This window comes from Eurosta solidaginis, chromosome 2 (assembly GCF_040869045.1).
Source record: "Eurosta solidaginis isolate ZX-2024a chromosome 2, ASM4086904v1, whole genome shotgun sequence".
Lineage (NCBI taxonomy): Eukaryota > Metazoa > Arthropoda > Insecta > Diptera > Tephritidae > Eurosta > Eurosta solidaginis.
The window spans coordinates 73,238,641-73,258,833 of record NC_090320.1 but is presented as its reverse complement, the minus strand read 5'-3'; the positions used below and the strand labels follow the sequence as shown (position 1 = coordinate 73,258,833).

General features: G+C 37.5%; 1 protein-coding gene across 4 annotated transcripts in view; it reads left to right on the top strand.

The window, feature by feature from the left end:
* Akap200 (A kinase anchor protein 200) overlaps positions 1–20,193 on the top strand; it is a 92,718-nt gene that overhangs the window by 56,420 nt on the left and 16,105 nt on the right. For 3 of the 4 annotated variants that reach the window (XR_010949541.1, XR_010949543.1, XM_067765711.1), the window contains exon 2: positions 18,567–18,738. Coding sequence is in view for 1 of the 4 variants with exons in the window: in XM_067765711.1 (XP_067621812.1) it covers positions 18,583–18,738 (156 nt within the window). In the remaining 3 variants the exon portion in view is untranslated. Of the gene's footprint in view, positions 1–18,377; positions 18,514–18,566; positions 18,739–20,193 lie in introns of those variants that run through there. The other variant, XR_010949542.1, reaches the window with a different exon arrangement.

The window sequence follows — 20,193 nt, the reverse complement described above, 5'->3', positions numbered from 1 at the left end:
GCCAAAAGTAGCCAATCTACGGACTTTCAACTCCTCCTTCAGTTGCTGGATCGTCAATTCACTCAACTTTGCCATGCCCGAGTTGTATTCGAAATCTCCAGAATTTATTCAACAATTCCTCTTCTGACACCAATTGTAACGAATTTACTGCAAATCCTCTTATTTGCAACCTTCTGCTAAGTTCGAATCACTAAACTGTTGAATAAATAACTCCAATATTTAGTAATGCAAAATGGTCTTTATTAAAGTACTTCACAATAACACTAAAACTGATTTTCAAAATAATACTGCTATTGCTCGCTAGATAGCGTCTTAAATCCAACTGATTATCGCGCCTCTACCGTTGATGCCTTTTATACTCTCTGATTTCCTCGTTCGCATCTTCTAGGCGCTTCCATTTCCAGAATCTACTAGTTGGCTATTAGCTATAAAATTTCTCAGCTGTAACTACAGATGCACGATTTTATAGCTTCTCTCATTGCATACTTTCGGGAGTATCTCAGATATATGCATGTGGTTGTGTGTTGCTTCTCCGCTGCGTGTACGTACATATGTGTAGAAATAATGATTGATTCGTTGATCTAGATACAAGTGACTGTCTGCTTTATTGTTGTTGTGACTTCATTTACTTAGCATCAGACTAGGGATGTGAGTATCACTTAGTGTCACTAATATTCCTCACAATATTTTAAGACCAGCCGTTCTATTTTCAAGAAAATGGTGTCAGTTCAAGAACAAGGTTGTTTTAAGAACAGGTCGTTCGTTTTTCAGGAACAAAAAAGTAAGAACATGAAAAGCTTGAATTGAGTCCGGTGGTGCTGGATTTCAGAACGGCGTTTTTCTCTGAGTGTAGCGTATCGTAGCCGTGATTGAAGTTCTATCTTATTGCCTGTTGTATTCAATCCACGGGCTTCCAACTCCTTTTTCAGTTGCTGGATCCTGAATTCACTTAACTTCGCCATGTCCTTGTTGTGCTCTGCAACTCTGGAATTTATTCAACAATTCCTCTTCTGACACCAATTGTAATGAATTTACTGAAATTCCGCTTATTCCAAATCTTCTGCTAACGTTCGAATCACTAAACTGTTGAATAAATAACTCCAATATTGAATAATGTAAAAATGGTCTTTATTAGACTACTTGACAATAACACTTATACTTTGCAACTGATAGCTTGCTTAAATCAAACTGATTGTCGTGCCTCTACTGTTGCCGCTTTTATAGTCTTCGATTGCCTCGTTCCATTCTTCTAGGCGTTTCCAGAATTAACTTAGTTACTGCTATAAAATTATAACTACAGATGCACGTGTATAGCTTCTCATATGCGCGTGTATATGTGAGTGACACATCCACAGATAATTGGCTACTTTTGGGATCATCTCAGATAAGATATATGCATGTGTTTGTGCGTCTCTTCTCCGCTGCGTGTACGTACACATGTGTAGACATAATAATTCGTTTATGTAGATACAAGTGACTGCCTGCTTTATTGTTGTTGTGGCTTCATTTAATTAGCATCAGACTAATGATGTGAGTTTCACTTAGTGTCACTAATATTCGTCACAATATTTATCCTCTTTGACAACATCATTTCCAATTGTAAATGAGAAAACGTCAGTTGGAAATAAGATTTTTTAATTGTAAATTAGATTAGTCAATTGTAGGATAGAAAGCGTCAAATGCACATATATGCGAAAATGTCATATGAAAATGAGAATAGTCAATTGTAAATGCAAACGCGTCACTTCGATATAAAAAGAGACATTTGTAAATGAGAGAGCGTGAAATGAAAATGCGAAAGCGTCATTTGTATTTGAGAAAAGTTAGTTGGAAAGGAGAAAGAGTCAGATGTAAATGTGAAAGCGTCACATGGAAATGAGAATAGTCAATTGTAAACGCCATGGCGTCATTTGGAAATGGAAATAGTGAATCGTAAATGCGAAAACGTCATGAAAATGAGAATAGTCAGGTGTAAATGTGAAAGCATAAACTGAATAAGCGAAAGCGTTACTTGTAATGGAAAGAGGCTCGTACAATCATTTATTCTGCGCGATATCAGTGTCTGAAGTGTCGTAAGTCGAGTAAGACAGATTTTCAACGATGGATAGAGCAGGCGACGATTTAAGTGACTCAGTTTTTTTTTGCAAGAATGGACCATGCCCTTCGAGAATCGAGTCAGCGTAAGTTTTATGTAGAGCAACACCTGTAATATACATACATAAATATTAAGATTAACCAGGGAATAGAGCGAAAAAATCGGCAACTGCAGGAAACTGCGCGAGAGCATTTCAGCATGCAACGTCGTTCAATGGAAATGCTCTCTCACTCCACGATATGTCAGTCAGAACGTAGGCAATTTCCCATCAAGTGTTATTATCCTTAGAGGATATGCCCTTTGCCACATGCATAGCTTGTCTTTATTTCAATTTTTATATTCTTCATTACAAATTACGTTTACGTCATTTACAACTGAAAATGGTGTAGTGTCCATAGACCGGACAAGAATCTGTATAGAAAACTATTAGGGGACAAAAAGTTTACAGCGGTCCACTTAAAACAATTTTTAATGAACAATATTTTCCCTATTTACTTCGTTTTTAAAAAATTCCATACCTTGCGAAAAATTGCGAATTTCTTCTTTGAACGGGTAAATGTATTTTAATCATTTTTATTGTGAATAAATCATAGAACTCTATACTTCAAACACAAGCTTCGAAATTGTTGGTGGAGCTATTATTTCTAGTATTTAGCACTGCTTTCTGCAGATTTGCGAAAAAATATTCATGGCCCCTGCCTTTCCCAAAACTTTATGCCAAAACCTTTACACCGATCGAAAATTTAAACAAATGTGAACAATTTCATATATACATATTTTCGTAAAAAATTGCTTCGAAAAATTTGTTCGAAATGCTCCACATGTTCTGAAAAAAAAAAAAAAAACAAAAAACAAAAACGAAGGAAAAAGCCACACTGAAAACTCATCTTCCTGCAGCTGCCGTTCGAAGCCGACATAAGAAATGTAGGCCCCGTCTCCTTCGAATTTGTAGGGAAAAAGTGAAGGCGCACGACGCAAATTGGAAGAGAAACTTGGCCTAAATCTCCATGGAGGTAAATCGCGCCAATTTTTTTAAATTTTTTTTGTTTTTATGAAACCATCTTTGATTTAGAGATTCATTCGTTCTAGTGGTTGTATGTGTGAATGTAAAAACATAAAACTTGAAGTAAACTACTTTCAATTTCTGCATTGTTTTAAGGACCATATAGGAACTATTCTGGGATCCCCTCGGAACTCTTTCCGACTTAATTTCGACAAAAAAGTAGAAATTAAATATAAATCGTGTTTTTATGTATACAGTGGCGTACCCGGCAGACTTTGTTCTGCCCGAACACTTAAAGAGAGAGCCTCGATTCACTGTTTTTGTTGTTGTTGTTGTTGTTGTTGTATTAACGATAAAGACACTCCCCTGGGGAGTGTTATCGATGTTGATGTTCTTTTGCCGGATATATGTAGATGCCGTACGTTCCGTTAAGAAAACACTATTAAGGTACTAGCCCGACCATCTCGGTAACGAACAGAGGTCTGCTTTCAGTACTAATAAAATGAGTGCACTTAGTCATGAGCCAAAAAATTTTGTCTAAATGTGTACTTAGTCAAGTACAGAAAAATACTATAAAATAGAAAATACATACGAGTGCCCCGCAACACATATGTCCCATACATATATGACATTGTTGAGTATAAACTGAAATCATAGTCGCTTTAACTCAGTAGCATGTTGGTTTCGTGTGTAATACACTGTATACTTCGTTTACTATCGGCTTTTCTTTAGCGCTGTATTCAGTTTAGTTTCTTGTACATCGTTGTGTTGCTAGCGTCAGAAGACTGATATGACTATATTCATTTTATTAGACTATTAGTCTTACTGATTTCAATTAGTGTTTTCTTATAACACAGTTGACTTTCTTGCTCAATAAGACAATTGAGTACTGAACTGCTTCGTGGCTTATGAGCGGTTATTCATTTTACGAAGCATGACTACGTAAATGTGTGTTAGTGGATATAAGTGCTTGATATTCTTTGTTTGTGTACGCACTAATACTCATTTTTGTTGTTTTTGCGGTCAGTTTTAATTAAATATTAGTAAGGATCGTAGGCTAGTTAGACCTAATTATGTTTGGTGCAAATAAACGATTTATTTCACCTTCTTGCCCAACGTTTCGCTGAATATTCCAGCATCAGGGGCTACACTATTATTTTTTTCATAAAAAATATTTATTTTTCATAAAAGATAACAAACATTATTGTATATGTATAAAAATTCATGACATTTAACATGTAGAACAACCAATTTGATTTACAATAACAATAAACAGTATGAACACTTAAAGATTAATCATCCGTACCACCTTGCGTGGTAGTTTTGTCATTACTAAAATTATTACTTAAACATAACATGTATGCAGCGCCTATGCAGTCGTAGTCTTCTTTTTTGTTGATCGTCTTTTCTCTATTTCTCAATATGTGCAAGCTTTCCAATCTGTATCTGGTCAATTCTCTTTTTTCCTTATCAATAATTTTGGTGTTGTTAAAATCAGCTGTATGGCCACTGCTTATTATGTGTTGGGAGAGCGCAGTGCTTGGCTTTTGTTTTTCCACGTCTGCTTTGTGTTCGGCTATTCGTATACCAAGCTCTCGTTTTGTAGTTCCGATATAAATCTTATCACAGTTTTCGTTCTCTTTTCCATTGCATTCTATTTTGTATATCACATTGTTTTGTTGTAGCTTGTCTATTGGATCTTTTGTTCTTGTGTAAATTTTGGATAATGTGTTGTTGGATTTGTAAGCTAAGGTGATGTTTTGTTCTTTTAGTATGTTGTGGTCTATTGTACTAAGCTTTGGTATATATGTGACGCTGTAATATTTCTTTACTTCTGTTGTTGCATTTTGTGGTTTATTGTGGGGGTTGCTATTTTTTATGATTTCCTGGTTTATTAGTTCATTGATCAAGTGGTCGGGGTAATTATTATTTTTAAGATTGTGTGTATTTTTTCTATATTAGTTTCAGGGAATTTTTCGTGGCTAATCGTCATTATTTTTCGTATCAGATTATTTGCTGTATTCATTTTATACTTTCTTGGTTTGATTAATTTTTTATCCTCCCAACCAAGAAAGTATAAAATCAATACAGCGAAAAATCTGATAATCTGAAATAATGACGATTAGCCACGAAAAATTCCATGAAACTAATATAGAAAAAATACACACAATCTTAAAAAATAATAATTACCCCGACCACTTGATACATGAACTAATAAACCAGGAAATCATAAAAAATAGCAACCCCCACAATAAACCACAAAATGCAAAACAGAAGTAAAGAAATATTACAGCGTCACATATAAACCAAAGCTTAGTACAATAGACCACAACATACTAAAAGAACAAAACATCACCTTAGCTTACAAAGCCAACAACACATTATCCAAAATTTACACAAGAACAAAAGATCCAATAGACAAGCTACAACAAAACAATGTGATATACAAAATAGAATGCAATGGAAAAGAGAACGAAAACTGTGATAAGATTTATATCGGAACGAATAGCCGAACACAAAGCAGAGGTGGAAAAACAAAAGCCAAGCACTGCGCTCTCCCAACACATAATAAGCAGTGGCCATACAGCTGATTTTAACAACACCAAAATTATTGATAAGGAAAAAAGAGAATTGACCAGATACAGATTGGAAAGCTTGCACATATTGAGAAATAGAGAAAAGACGATCAACAAAAAAGAAGAATACGACTGCATAGGCGCTGCATACATGTTATGTTTAAGTAATAATTTTAGTAATGACAAAACTACCACGCTACGGATGATTAATCTTTAAGTGTTCATACTGTTTATTGTTATTGTAAGTCAAATTGGTTGTTCTACATGTTAAATGTCATGAATGTTTATACATATACAATAATGTTTGTTATCTTTTATGAAAAATAAATAGTGTAGCCCCTGATGATGCTGGAATATTCAGCGAAACGTTGGGCAAGAAGGTGAAATAAATCGTTTATTTGCACCAAACATAATTAGGTCTAACTAGCCTACGATCCTTACTAATACTCATTTTTTGGTTAGTCCACTAATAACCTTAAAAGATGAATAATTGCAGCTTACTGGTAACGAATAATATGACCACATTAAACCTTCTATGCCATACTGCCCTCCCCACCCGCTAGTTCCATGAGGAACTTGGGGTCGCCAGAGCCTCGCCTGCTAAATATGTATATGATGCACTAATATTTGTAAGAGCATTCCCCTCGCGTAGATGAGGTTGACAATTGGGTTGCGGAAGCTTTTAAACTATAAACTTTGTATCGCGCTTATCAACCTCTTGAAACCCTCTGCGATTCACTCTCTTTGCCATTCGCTTCTACTTTAACTTCCATTTTTTTGTGCTAGAGTGACGCGCGTCTCCTAGGGAAATCGGCATTTCTCCACTAAGATTTGGACTCTGAGAAGGGGCATTTATTGGCATAAGACTTTACCAACTCTTTTTATGGATGAGGCCGTAGTGTTTACGGAGATGTCCCCTTATATCCCTGGTAGGTGAGGCCTTATGAGTCAGTTGTTTGTTAGTTTGCATAGCGTTCTGAGTATTTACCCGGAACTGTTTGTTCAGCATTACGTTTCTTTTCCTCATGGGGAGTATTCCCGATTCATTGTGTAGATGAGGTTTTAGCGACATACAAATCATCCCGTGGAAGTTCTGAGCGCGGTGTTTTGACAGGCTTGCAGCGTCTATCAGTGTGTTTCTTTTAAACTCGGCTACTATAACAGTAGCTACATACGAGTGTTTCTTTGTATTTTCCCCAAGGGCTGGGTACATGAAGATTTTGTTACGGCTCTGATGGTAGCGTAGTGCCATCGACGTAGATGTCTAATGTTGCAGACATTTGCGATGCCCTCGTCATAAACAAGGTTGCCGAAGCCTTGGTCGGTGATGGCGCCAAGTATGAGAGACAAAAAACTGGAAATACTAGGAATATAGTTGTAAATTATACCGCAAATTAAACGGGAGCCTGTCATTATTCTGTATTACAAAATTCTGTAAATTGCAAAAAAATTCTGCTTGAACAAAATTCTGCTTTTTTAAAATTCTGCTTTTTCAAATTTCTGCATGTTTAATTGTGGAAGTCAAAATTCCGGAATCATGGCATGGCGTAGACGGTGTTGGATCGGCTAAGGGTTATTTTCTTAAAGTGCAGCCGAAGGCCGCCTACGCAGAAGGGTATACTACGCAGAAGGACATCACCGTGGCGGTAGCCACGGTTATACCACACACCCGGACTTGGCATGGCGTAGCCAAGGTTTATTTTTTATAAGCGCGGCCGAAGGCCACCTATGCAGAAAGGTGTTCTACGCAGAATTATTGTGCATGGCGCACTTTTTCAAAATAATTACATGACCTCTTTAACATTGTTAACATTATATTTTAATACAGAATTTGTAATACGGAATTTTGAAAGCAGAATTTTATACATATAGAATTTCGACACCAACCCAAATTAAACATATTGTTACGAATATTAGCAACACTAAGGGGTACTGCCATCTCTAAGCCGATGCTAAACAGTGACTTGCATGCACATCCATAAATCAATCATTATGTACGTACACGCATGGAGAAACATTGCACAAACACATGCATATATCTTATCTGAGATGCTTCCAAAAGCATGCAATTGTAATTGTGGAAGTGTCGCTCACAAATACACGCATATGAGAAGCTATATATGTACGTGCATCTGTAGTTATAATTATATGGCGGTAACTAAGTAAACTCTGGAAGCGCCTAGAAGATGCCACGGAGAAGTCACAGAGTATTAAAGCACCAGCGGTAGAGGCGCTACAAGCAGTTTCGATTAAGACGCTATCTAGCGAGCAATAGCAGTATTATTTGAAAATAGTAGAGTTATTTATTGTGAAGTACTGTAATAAAGGCCATTTTGCATTATTAAATATAGGAGTTATTTATTCAACAGTTTAGTGATCGAACTTAGCAAAAGGGCAAATAAGAGGATTTGCAGTAAATTCGTTACAATTGGTGTCAGAAGAGGAATTGTTGAATAAATTCCGAAGATTGGGAATACAACTTGGACACGGCAAAGTTGAGTGAATTGAGGACCCAGCAACTGAAAAAGGAGTTGGAGAACCGTGGATTGAATACAACCGGCAATAAGATCGAACTTCAAGCACGGCTACGAGAGGTAATGGAGTCGCAAGGAATTGATGTGGACGAGTATGTCTTTTATCCTGATGGGGACGAGACAACAACAAAAATTGAAGAGAAGAACGGAAGTCTCAAGTCCAGTCGCAAGCGGCGAGAATAATGCGATATTGGCTTTGTTATCACAGATATCGGCAAAAATGCAAACCCAGGAAACACGCATAACAGAAATGTCATCACAGATATCCACAAATATGGCATCCCAACTGGAATCGCAAGAGACACGAATAACATCGAAGATTGAAGCACAAGAAACGCGTCTGTCAGAAATGTCGACACAGATAACATCCAAGATGAAAACACAGCTCGAAGAACAGACGACATATATGGCATCCCAACTGGAAGAGCAGAAGACATATATGGCATCCCAACTGGAAGACCAAAAGACATATATGGCATCTCAATTGGAAGCGCAAGAGGCACGTATATCTGAAATGTCGGCAGAAATTTTGGAACAGGTATCAAAACTGGAAGCGCAGGATGCAAAAATGGCTCAATTACAGGCAGAAGTAGATGATTTAAAAGGTCGTATGGAGCAGTTACAACTAAACCGCCCAGCTGTTTCAGCAAGCAATCCAAAGGTAAAAACACCATCCTTTGACGGTTCTGTTCCTTTCCAGGTGTTTAAGATTCAGTTTGGGAAGACCGCAGCAGTGAACAACTGGAGTGCTGAAGATAAAGTTGCTGTACTATTCGTGGCATTGAAAGGATCTGCTGCTGAAATCCTACAGAGTATTCCCGAGGGAGACCGAAACAACTACGAAACATTGATGAGCGCTCTAGAGAGGCGATACGGAAGCGAACACAGGAAGCAGATACGCCAAATAGAGTTGCAAAACCGCTACCAAAAAACTAATGAGACTTTGCAGGAGTGTGCGTCAGATGTCGAAAGGCTTGCACATTTGGCGAATGCCGACGCACCCGTGGAATACACCGAAAAGGTAAAACTTCAGAGCTTTTTAAATGCCATACGGGACGTCGAAACGAAGCGAGCCACATACGCAAACTCAAAGCCAACATTTGCAGAAACGGTATCACATGTATTGACTCAGGAAACTGCCTCACTATTGAGTAAACCAGCATACAAAGCTCATCGTGTAGAAGTGGAAAGACCAGATTGGGTAGACACAATTTTGGAAGCACTGTAGGGATCACAACAGAAGAATGCCGGAGTTATTAAATGTTTCAAGTGCGGCAACCCAGGTCATATTGCACGACATTGCAGCACCGGTCCCAATAGCTCCAACAATGTGGGTGGCCGTAAATGCAGAGCTGAAGGAGATGAGCAAATCTCCAAGTCCACTCAATCGTTAAACTAAAGCGAGTCAGCCGCAAGGGGCGACAGCTGGCTTCCTCAATTGAATGCCCCATAATCTCGTATCTCACAAATTGGAAGAAGGTCAAACAATCTTACTGTCGGAAGATATGTGGATGGAAGGGAACGTTTACTGACTGTAGATACGGGGGCATCTCATTCCATCATTCGAGCGGATTTAGTCAACAAGATAATAAGACCATTGCATGGAGCAAGATTGCGTACAGCCACTGGAGAAGACACCACCGTTCTAGGAGAAGTATCATGTGAAGTCGCAATTGGGAACGTCACGGTAGTACACAATTTTATAGTGGCAGAGATTGTTGATGAAATCATAATTGGAGTGGACTTCTTAATCGACCAAGGCATCAAGATCGACATGCAAAGCAAGACGATGAGATATAAGAACATGGATGTGCCACTTAATTTCGGCTACGAGAGAGGCTACAGCAGTAAACGAGTGCTGGTGGAAGAGAGTCAGCAAATGCCACCAAAATCAGAAGCAGTCATCTGGGCAAAGGTTGATGGAGATTGTGGGACAAAAAAATTGTGGGTTGTCGAAGCAGCAAACAAATCAACACCGAACATACTTGTAGGAAAAACCCTGGCTATGACAAAACAAGATGGGCGTATTCCGGTAAGAGTACTCAATGAGTTCAAGTCACCACTCAAACTGAAAAAAGGAGCTATATTGGGAAGATGCCAAGAGGCTGAAGTAGTTATTAACTGTGAACAGCTCCAGGAACACGTTTCAACTAGCAAGACTGATCTTTCAAATGACATCACGGCATGGACGGAGGGGCTAGATCAAGATTATCAGAGAAAGGCGAAGCAACTGCTACTAAAGTACGCAAACATATTTGACCAGGATGGTTCCAAACCAGGCCGCACCAACGTTGTGAAACATCAAATTAACACTGGAGACGCGAGGCCGATACTTCAAGCTCCACCTAGTGTTCCACTGGCGAAGCGGGAAGTTCTGAGTCAAATCGTACAAGAAATAAGCGACAGCGGCGTCATCGAACCATCAGCTAGTCCATGGAGCTCACCGGTGGTACTTGTGAAGAAGAATGATGAGAAATGAGATTTTGCGTGGACTACCGCAAGTTAAACGACGTCACGAAAAAGGATAGCTACCCATTGCCAAGAATTGACGACACTCTGGACTCGCTCTCTGGTACGAAATGGTTTTTCACACTGGACTTGAGAAGTGGCTACTGGCAAGTGGAGGTGAAGGAGGAAGACAAAGAAAAAACAGCCTTTAGCGTCGGAGATGGTCTTTGGCAATTTACAGTAATGCTTTTGGACGTAATGCACCAGCTACTTTTGAGAGACTCATAGATCAAGGACTGCATTGGAAAACAAGCTTGGTATACCTGGACGACATCATCGTATTGGGCAAGAACTTCGATGAACATCTTAAAAACTTGGAGGAAGTTTTCCAGAGAATAGCTGGCGCTGGTCTGAAACTAAGTCCCAAAAAGTGTGCGCTGTTTAAAAAGGAAGTAAATTATTTGGGTCACAAGGTAACGACAGAAGGTATCCGTACAGCGAATGAATAGATAGAGGTAGTAAAGGATTGGCCAAGACCACAGAACCTGCGTGAATTGAGAAGTTTCCTTGGGCTGTGCACATATTACCGCCGATTTGAACCAAATTTTGCCAGCGTAGCCCATAGTCTCCACGAGCTAAAAAGAAAAAAAAAAAAGCTTTTGAATGGAAGAAGGAGCAAGAAGTAGCTTTCCAAACATTGAAAGAGCGTTTTTGCACTGCCCCAATGTTGGCATATCCGATTCCAGGAGCAACGTTTATTCTAGATACCGATGCGAGCGGATATGTTATAGCAGGCGTTTTATCACAACTGGTCGATGACCAGGAGAAGGTAGTTGCATATTACAGCCGTTCAATTGGAAAACCAGAGAGGAACTATTGCGTTACACGGAGAGAGCTCTTGGCATTGGTAGAGTGCATTAAACATTTCCACATATACCTCTACGGCCAGCGATTCCGCGTCAGGACAGATCACGCAGCGTTGAAATGGCTTCTGCAGTTCCGTAATCCGGAAGGACAATTGGCACAGTGGATCGAGCGAGTACAAAGCTATGACTTTTCCATTGAGCATCGAAAAGGTAGTACCCATGGGAATGCTGATGCAATGTCACGAATACCATGTAGTTTGGAATGCAAGCACTGCCCAAAGGGCCCAAAACCCGAAGTAATTGCCAGATGAAGCAATATAACTCAGGTGCGCCATTTGAAAGGCTCGCTATGGATATCGCAGGTCCATTTCCTACTAGCAACTGCGGAAAGAAATATGTACTGGTGGTTATGGATTATTTCAGCAAATGGCCAGAGGTATACCCAATCCCAAATCAAGAAGCGGAAACTGTAGCAGAAGTGGTTACAAACGAAAACGATAAAGCAATTAATTCGGAAGGTTTTCAGGAAGAAGATTTGGTGCTGTTATACAACCCACAACGAAAAAAAGGTTTGTCCCCGAAATTGCAGTGTAATTGGGAAGGCCCATACAAAGTTGTAAAACGGATCAACGATGTAGTGTACCTCATACAAACCATCGGTAAACCACGAACCAAAATGAAAGTGGTTCATTTTGAAAGGCTTGCAGCGTTTAGATCGAGATATTTGTCTGATCGGGACGATCAGACTTAGGTGGAGGGCAGTGTTACGAATATTAGCAACACTAAGGGGTACTGCCATCTCTAAGCCGATGCTAAACAGTGACTTGCATGCACATCCATAAATCAATCATTATGTATCTACACAAACGAATCAATAAATTATGTCTACACAAATGTACGTACACGCAGGGAGAAACAGTGCACAAAAACATGCATATATCTTATCTGAGATGCTCCCAAAAGTATGCAATTGTAATTGTGGAAGTGTCGCTCACAAATACACGCATATGAGAATCTATACACGTGCATCTGTAGTTATAATTATATGGCGGTAACTAAGTAAATTCTGGAGGCGCCTAGAAGATGCCACGAGGAAATCACATAGTATAAAAGCACCAGCGGTAGAGGCGCTACAAGCAGTTTCGATTAAGACGCTATCTAGCGAGCAATAGCAGTATTATTTGAAAATAGTAGAGTTATTTATTGTGAAGTACTTTAATAAAGGCCATTTTGCATTATTAAATATTGGAGTTATTTATTCAAAAGTTTAGTGATCGAACTTAGCAAAAGGGAAAATAAGCGGATTCGCAGTAAATTCGTTACAGTATTTTGTGGAAGCGTCAGCAATATGGTCGTAATGTTTAACACGACTTTACTTATAAAAGCCAACACTGAAAATCCCAAAACGATAAATCTCTGTAATTAAATTCAGTAATGATGCATCGACATTCAGCTAATATGTTTATGTGAAAAAGAACAAAAGTTGTATTTTTTACTCCTGCAAAAAACAACACATTTTTGGGGACAACATTCTTGAAAATTTGTATACCTTTCATGAAAATGAAATGGTTTATTAATTTCGTCACGAATCCCAAAATTGTAAGTCCTCAAAGGAAAATAGATAGACCCACCAGCTGCGTTGATTTAGCCATGTCCGTCTGTCTATTTGTATGCAAACTAGTCCCTCAATTTTTGAAATATCGTGATAAAATTTGGTGAGCGGGTGTATTTAGGTGTCCGATTAGACATTTGTCGGAACCGGCCGGATCGGACCACTATAGCATATATCCTCCATACAACTTCAAACTTCACCATATGCTTCCGTATATTGCACATATTGTTGTCTGAAAAAATGAGATCGGTCGTATATATTAGAGGTTTACGCTGATCACTTTATCGGCGGCGGCGGCGTAGGCTCTATTATATACCGGCGGCGGCGGCGCGCCGGTGTACGCCGGTGTTCTTACTTTAAAAGGCTTGATTTTTCTATTTAAAAAAAGAATATTTAGGAAAGGTTTTGTTTGTATGTATTTAAGGAAATTAACGTGTTGGCCATTTCAGAAAGATCCGGGGTTTTTGACTCAAGATATCGCAGATCGTTCAAAAATTTTCAGGAGTAGCTCCTTGCTGAGGGATTGTCCCTCGTTCGCTTAATCCAGAGAGGCTTCGAATCTAACCCCGGTCTTTGGAATTGATACTGCTGCGTCTGCTGAAAAAAAATAGAGATACATAAAATAGTCACACTTTTGTCTGTATATCTCGTGCAAAGCGTAGTTTCACCTAGGCTTAACTCCTAATAATCGTCGCGAACACAATTCCTTTAAATCATCTGTGGCTCTTTGGCGGCCACGGACAAAGGCGACTTACGGTTGCTATTAATGGTCTTTTAATACTCATGACTCTCGTGGCACAGGGCGCCTCCAGTTGTTTCGGCTGTTTTTAAGAGCTATTCCCGATGTGCGAACAGTAGCAATCCCGACCACCAGTCTCTCACGCCTCCTGACCCTCACACCATATGCCAGCACAGAAGCTATAGGACTGCGACTTCGAACTCATATCTTCGTTGACGTCACTTTCCTAGAAGCTCTAGGTGTAGCTCCGAAGACTTTCCAACGGATGCTTTTGTCGCGCTATGCTGCCGAGCTACACCAGAGAAACACCTTGAAACGTTGGGGAGTGACTATTCGGCTAAAGATGCCGCCCTAGAAATCATAAGCAGTCTAAGTGGATGTCATTGCGTAATGGGTGAAAATCGTATAATCTTCGGCGCATCTATATAATTAAAAATTTACAAGGACCCTGGATACAATTTTTAAAATGTAGGCCAAAGTTTGCAGACGTTTGTGTTCACAACATTGAGTTCAATAGTCTTCGTTAAATAAAAACGATATTTTAGAATGAAAGTTGACCGATTTTAAGTTGAAAGATTTTAACTTCTGTTTTCCGGCCTTATGATAAAGAGCTCAGTATGGATGACCGCGTAGCTTCAGTTTTTAGACTAGTTCGACTGTCCACTACGTAGTAGCACACACGGTCCTTAGTTCGATTGTCTTGGTAAAGCTTTTGCTTCACCACTTTAAGTGTTCTTGCGAAGGAAAAAGCCTCACCTGGTAAATATATGTGCCTACGTGTTAACATTTGTAAAAGGAGCCGTAACGTGCAGGTGATATATAAACTTGGTTGATAGACTATAATCAATGTGATTCACTCCAAGGGACTAGTTTTGGATAGGGCCGCCAACTTTAGGAAATGTCAAACCGGGAGACTTGGGTGTTGAAGCATGAAGTGTGAAAATCAAAATTTACATTAACACAACAGATGTTTGAATGTAAGCCCACGTGATTTTTCAAACCCTTCTCGTACGTATGTACATATATCCTCAACTTAAGTATGAGGAACATTTTCGCCTTGGGTCATTTTATTTGAATTCATTATTCATTATTAACTTTTTGAAAAAAAATGCAAAGTGAGCATATAAATTTATTATATAACCTTTCTTTTAGTATTTTGTTTTAATAACTTGGTGAATTGGGTGATGCAAAGTCCGTGTTAAGCTTACATCGAAAACGCCTGTTTTTTAAATAACTTTTGAACAGTTAGAGCTAAATTTCGCAATTAGTTTCTTATAACTGGCAGTGATGCGCATCCGTTGATACCACTTTCGACCATATCCGACCAATTTTCGACATGAACAATAAATGACCTAAACAGTCTTAAACGAGTAGAAAATATAGTAACGCGCCGGACGCCGCCGCCGCCGCGCCGATATTTTTGACATTCGGCGGCGGCGTGCGAAACGCGACCCTAGTCGGCGGCGGCGTATATCTCTAGTATATATAGCATATATCCCCCACAACCGATTGTTCAGATAAGAAACTTCGAATTTCTGCCCCAATTTAAGAGCTAGAGCCTTCAAATTTCAACGAAAGCTTACGTATATAGCATATATTGTTGTTTGAAAAAATCATAGAGATCGGTGATATATATATTATATACCCCATATAAACTGTTATTTTTGCCCCTTTTTTACGGCTAGAAGCTTAAAATTTCATCAAATTTCATCAAATACTTACGTTTACGTCATATATTGTTGAAATACTCGATTCGTAGTCATAGTTTTTACATGCAGACCACAAAAAACGTGAAACTTTGCATCCTCACACAAAGTACATACCTATTTTTTTATTTTATATTTATCTAAAAATCGCTTAGGTATGTATGTACATCTATTCAATATATATTTCTTATCTTATACAGCCGATTATTTGGAGATTACGAATGGGATAAGATTATTGTTCAGCCCCATTCATGAAAGGTATGAAGTTTTCGACACAGCCGAAGACAGTCCCGTCCTTACTTGTTCAGATAGCCGAATTACAGAACAAAGAAGAATTTACTTCAACTGGTTATTCAACCATGGGCCAGCTATTTCTATATTTACATATGACAAAGAAGTCGGTTGACATAAGTTTCGAAAGCTCTCACATAAATTTATATTTGAAAAAAAAATGGCGCAGAAAAGTTATTGAACGAAGTATCAAACTAGTCCCGTTAAACGATTTAGTTACTTGGTTCTTACATAAGTTTATTAGCCAACAAAGCCTATAAATTTAATTTATTAAAAACCGATGCAAAACACCTCAAGCTTGATGCTGGTGTTTACTTATTTAATTACAAATACTACTTCGGACAAATTTGAGGCCTTACTAATTAATTATATAAGACGCAAAATCAAAATAAGCGTCAAGTAAACACATTGTGGATTGGTGTAAAGACTAAAAAATGCATTTCTCGGGATACGACTGAAACAAAGAATCATTTACTCGTATTGCAATTCGTAATCAATTAGGCAAGCCACCAACAGGCGCGGTTTTATGTAATTTATTTACATACATCCGCTTGTTTTATTCTTAAGATACTTTAGCCTTAAGAATGACCGATGCATCTTTTGTATTCTTGTTACTATTACACTTATACATATATGTTCGTACAGCGGTGGCCACAAAAATATAAACCTTTTTAAAATACAATTGCATTTTTTGATGTGTAAATATCCTTCTTCATGGTATGGTAAACGTAAGATGTAAATGTAAGCGTAGTCTTTGTAAGAGGTATGATGTATGGGGAATACATGTTGAATGTAAATGTAGGCGTAGTGTGGAATATTGGTATGTATATGTACATACATATGTACTGGCGTCCTGATAAAGAATGTGGGTATCTACATTTCAACTTTTCTATTCAGGCAAAAAAAAGATAAAACTTTGATTCCTTATACGCAGAACTGTGAATACTGCTCCCGCTTAACGCGAAACTTGTTACAAAACCTATTCAGCAGATGTATCTACAATTTTGTATGTAGATTTTTGCAGATACACCCGTGGTCGTAAAAAACCTAAGAATACTTTAAAAAAAGCCGTATTTGCGTAGATACGGTATTTTTTCATTAGGAAATATGTAATTTTACTTGATTTCCTACAAAAAGTGTAGATACTGCTGTTATTTTGTAGATACCCACATTTTTCATTAGGTTTGTGAAAAATATGTGTTCGCCTATGTAAATAACACATTATCGAAAAAAATTTAGATACCCACATTCATCACTAGAACGGCAGTATACTGTATGTAGTACCAGAGAATGTATGTTTGCTTCTGTTCTATTTATAGAACTACAAAGAATTAACCAACGTTATCTATTTGTATGAATTAAGTGGGGATTGCCCTCATTGCTTTTTAAATGTATGAGCACATTTATTTGAAGCAATTTTCAATTTATAATTTATTTAATAAAATAAAAATTAAAATCAGTTAAACTAAATCGGTGAGCTATCCGTTTGTTATCGAAAAGCTTTGGATTTATCATCGACAAGCTATTGATATATTATAAATTAACAATATTTTATCGAATTATTACCGGAGTGTTATAGAAAAGTTATCGATTTGTTATCAAAAAGCTATCGATTATTTACGGAAAAGTTATCGATATATTATAAAAGGATGTCAATTTGTTTTAGGAAACATAGATTTGTTGTCGGCGTGTTATGAAAAAGCTATCGGTTTGGTTATCAAAAATATATCGATTTTTTATCGAAGAGCTATCGATTTCTTATCGTTTGTGATCGGACTCATTGGCTTGTTATGTAACAAATACCTATAAACCTTTAATATAAAATCGATGACAAACGTATAACCCTTCTATAACAAGCCGATAAGAAACCAGTAAAAAGCCGATTACAAAGCAGACAATAATTATTCGTTATGAATATAATAAGCCGATAATAAAGCCATATTTGTTGTTACCAATAACAAGCCGACGAAGCTCTTGTCAAAAAGCCTGGAAGTATTTCCAGACGTACATCTTTATGTTTACACATCGAATTTCACGTGTGCTCGGCAGTCACTCATTTTCTTTTAACTGTTTTGTTAGTTTTAATATCAACTAAAATATGTATAACGTTTTCAACGATGTGAAAGTTTCAAAATACTATCGATAACCAATGGACGTCCTTAATATCATGAGGTACAAATCTACGTACTCGGAAAATCTACAATTCCTTATAAAAAATTAAAAATTTGGATGGAGAATTTTTTGGATATCGTTGAATTGCTGTGAATTTTAAGTACAAAACTTAAATTCTTAAGAAAACGGAGAGAGAAAGCATTGTATTTGAATAGCAAATTAACAAAACTGTAAAAAATGAAAGCAGTTGTGAATACTGTTTAAAAATAAGTGGTTTCTATTTATGTAGCTTCCACTGTACATTTATATGTAATTGTGTATATACGTATGTATGTAAATGTACTTGGATGTCGTTCACATTTTCATACTATTCTCTTACAATTACATTTAGTGCACTGATAAGAAACCTACGAGTCCAAATTGATTGTATTTTAAACGCACTGTGAAAACAATTTTTTTCTGTTTTGTGTTTTTTTGAAGATATTTTTGTTTATCGAATTTTACTTTAAATAAATTTGCCTCATTAAAAAGGTTAAAACGATCTCATTGTATTTAATGTGTTTTATTATGCATTTATTTTTTAGGCGGCCGAAAGACAACATGGGTAAAACTCAAAGCAAACGTTCAGTTGATATAACCACCGAATCCAAGAAGAGCCCGGAGGAAGAGGTCCCAGGAAAATTAGAAAAAATTGAAGATCTCGATCAGAAGCAAGTGAATGGTGATGCTAGTTCCCAGGAGAATGCCGAAACGGAGGTATATCTATAAATTGATATTTTAAAATATTTATACATAGTAATGTAATACCATGTGTGTTTCCGTAAATGTGTCACCCAAGTGCAGAAAAATTAACTTTTTTCTGGGAAAATTTTATAGATGTCAATCGGCAGCCTCATTTGTTGTACGACACGAAATATTGGTCAAATTGTTTGGATAAAATAGAAGTTATTAATGGCCCAATTTACCTTCGATGAGATTTAGGCTTGGGGAAAATTCCGTGGTCCCAAGCAATAATCGCCTAAGTCCTATACTTTTACATGGGACTTAGGCGATTATTGCTTGTGACCACAGAATTTTAATTTACCGCCTTTACCTCTTGTGGCGCGTAGGTAAGGTTGACACTTTGTCAGATGTGCTTTCATCACTTAATTTCCCAAGAATTAAAACTTGCTGGCCTCAATCAATGGCAATAATTATAACACAATTTCATTTTTTATTCAATGTTTCTATTTAGAGGTTTAATAAATATTTAGGCCTCTGAATACAAGACAGTTCCTTTTCTGTTTAATATTTCGGAGTAGCCTACAAGTGGCTTACGGGGGTAGCGATTAGTTCTGAGCATGATATATCAGGGTTTGAACGGAAGATTTTTTACAGACCGTCCTTCTCAGACCATGTGCATATAAGCTTCTGCGTCTTCTTAAAGATGGTAGAGAAGCGGAAGACCTTTATAAATAAAAAACAAGTAAAGAAGTCGTAAGTTCGGGTGATACCGAACATTACATACCCAGCTGTACACTTGAAATGCTGCTGTTGTTTGTTTTGTGTGCTTAATAGTGTTTTCTTCGAGTTATGGCTCCCGAAACATGGAAAATTGCTTAGTCATAAAAGGGACGGTGCCACGCCCATTTTTTTTAATTTGAAGTTTTTCCTATTTATAAATCCACTTGGGAAATGAAATAACATTGATATAAAGCTCTTTTTTGCAAAGATATAGCTTATTTTATTCGTCCACGACCCTTTTAAAAATCTTGTATATAAAAGGGGGCTTGGTCCTTAACCGATTTCGTTAATTTTTCTTCAAATTATTCCTTATAGTAAAGGCAACCTCTGCCGAATTTTGTTACGATAGGTTTAATGATTTTTGATTTATAATTAATAATATTTGTAATATTAATTTTATCACAAGTGGGCGGTGCCACGCCCATTTAAATTTTTTTTTTCAAATTTCAACATTCTAGGTGTATCATTTACTAAATAATCAGGTTTTTTGTGCTTTACAAAATGTTATATATATAAAAACTGGGCGTGGTTATCATCCGATTTCGCTCATTTTCAATACCAATCTATTCTGGGTCTAGATAAGCTCGTGTACCAAATTTGGTGAAGATATCTCAATATTTACTCAAGTTATCGTGTTAACGGACGGTGGGACATACGGGCGGACTTGCATGGCTCAACCAAATTTTTTTTCGATACTGATGATTTTGA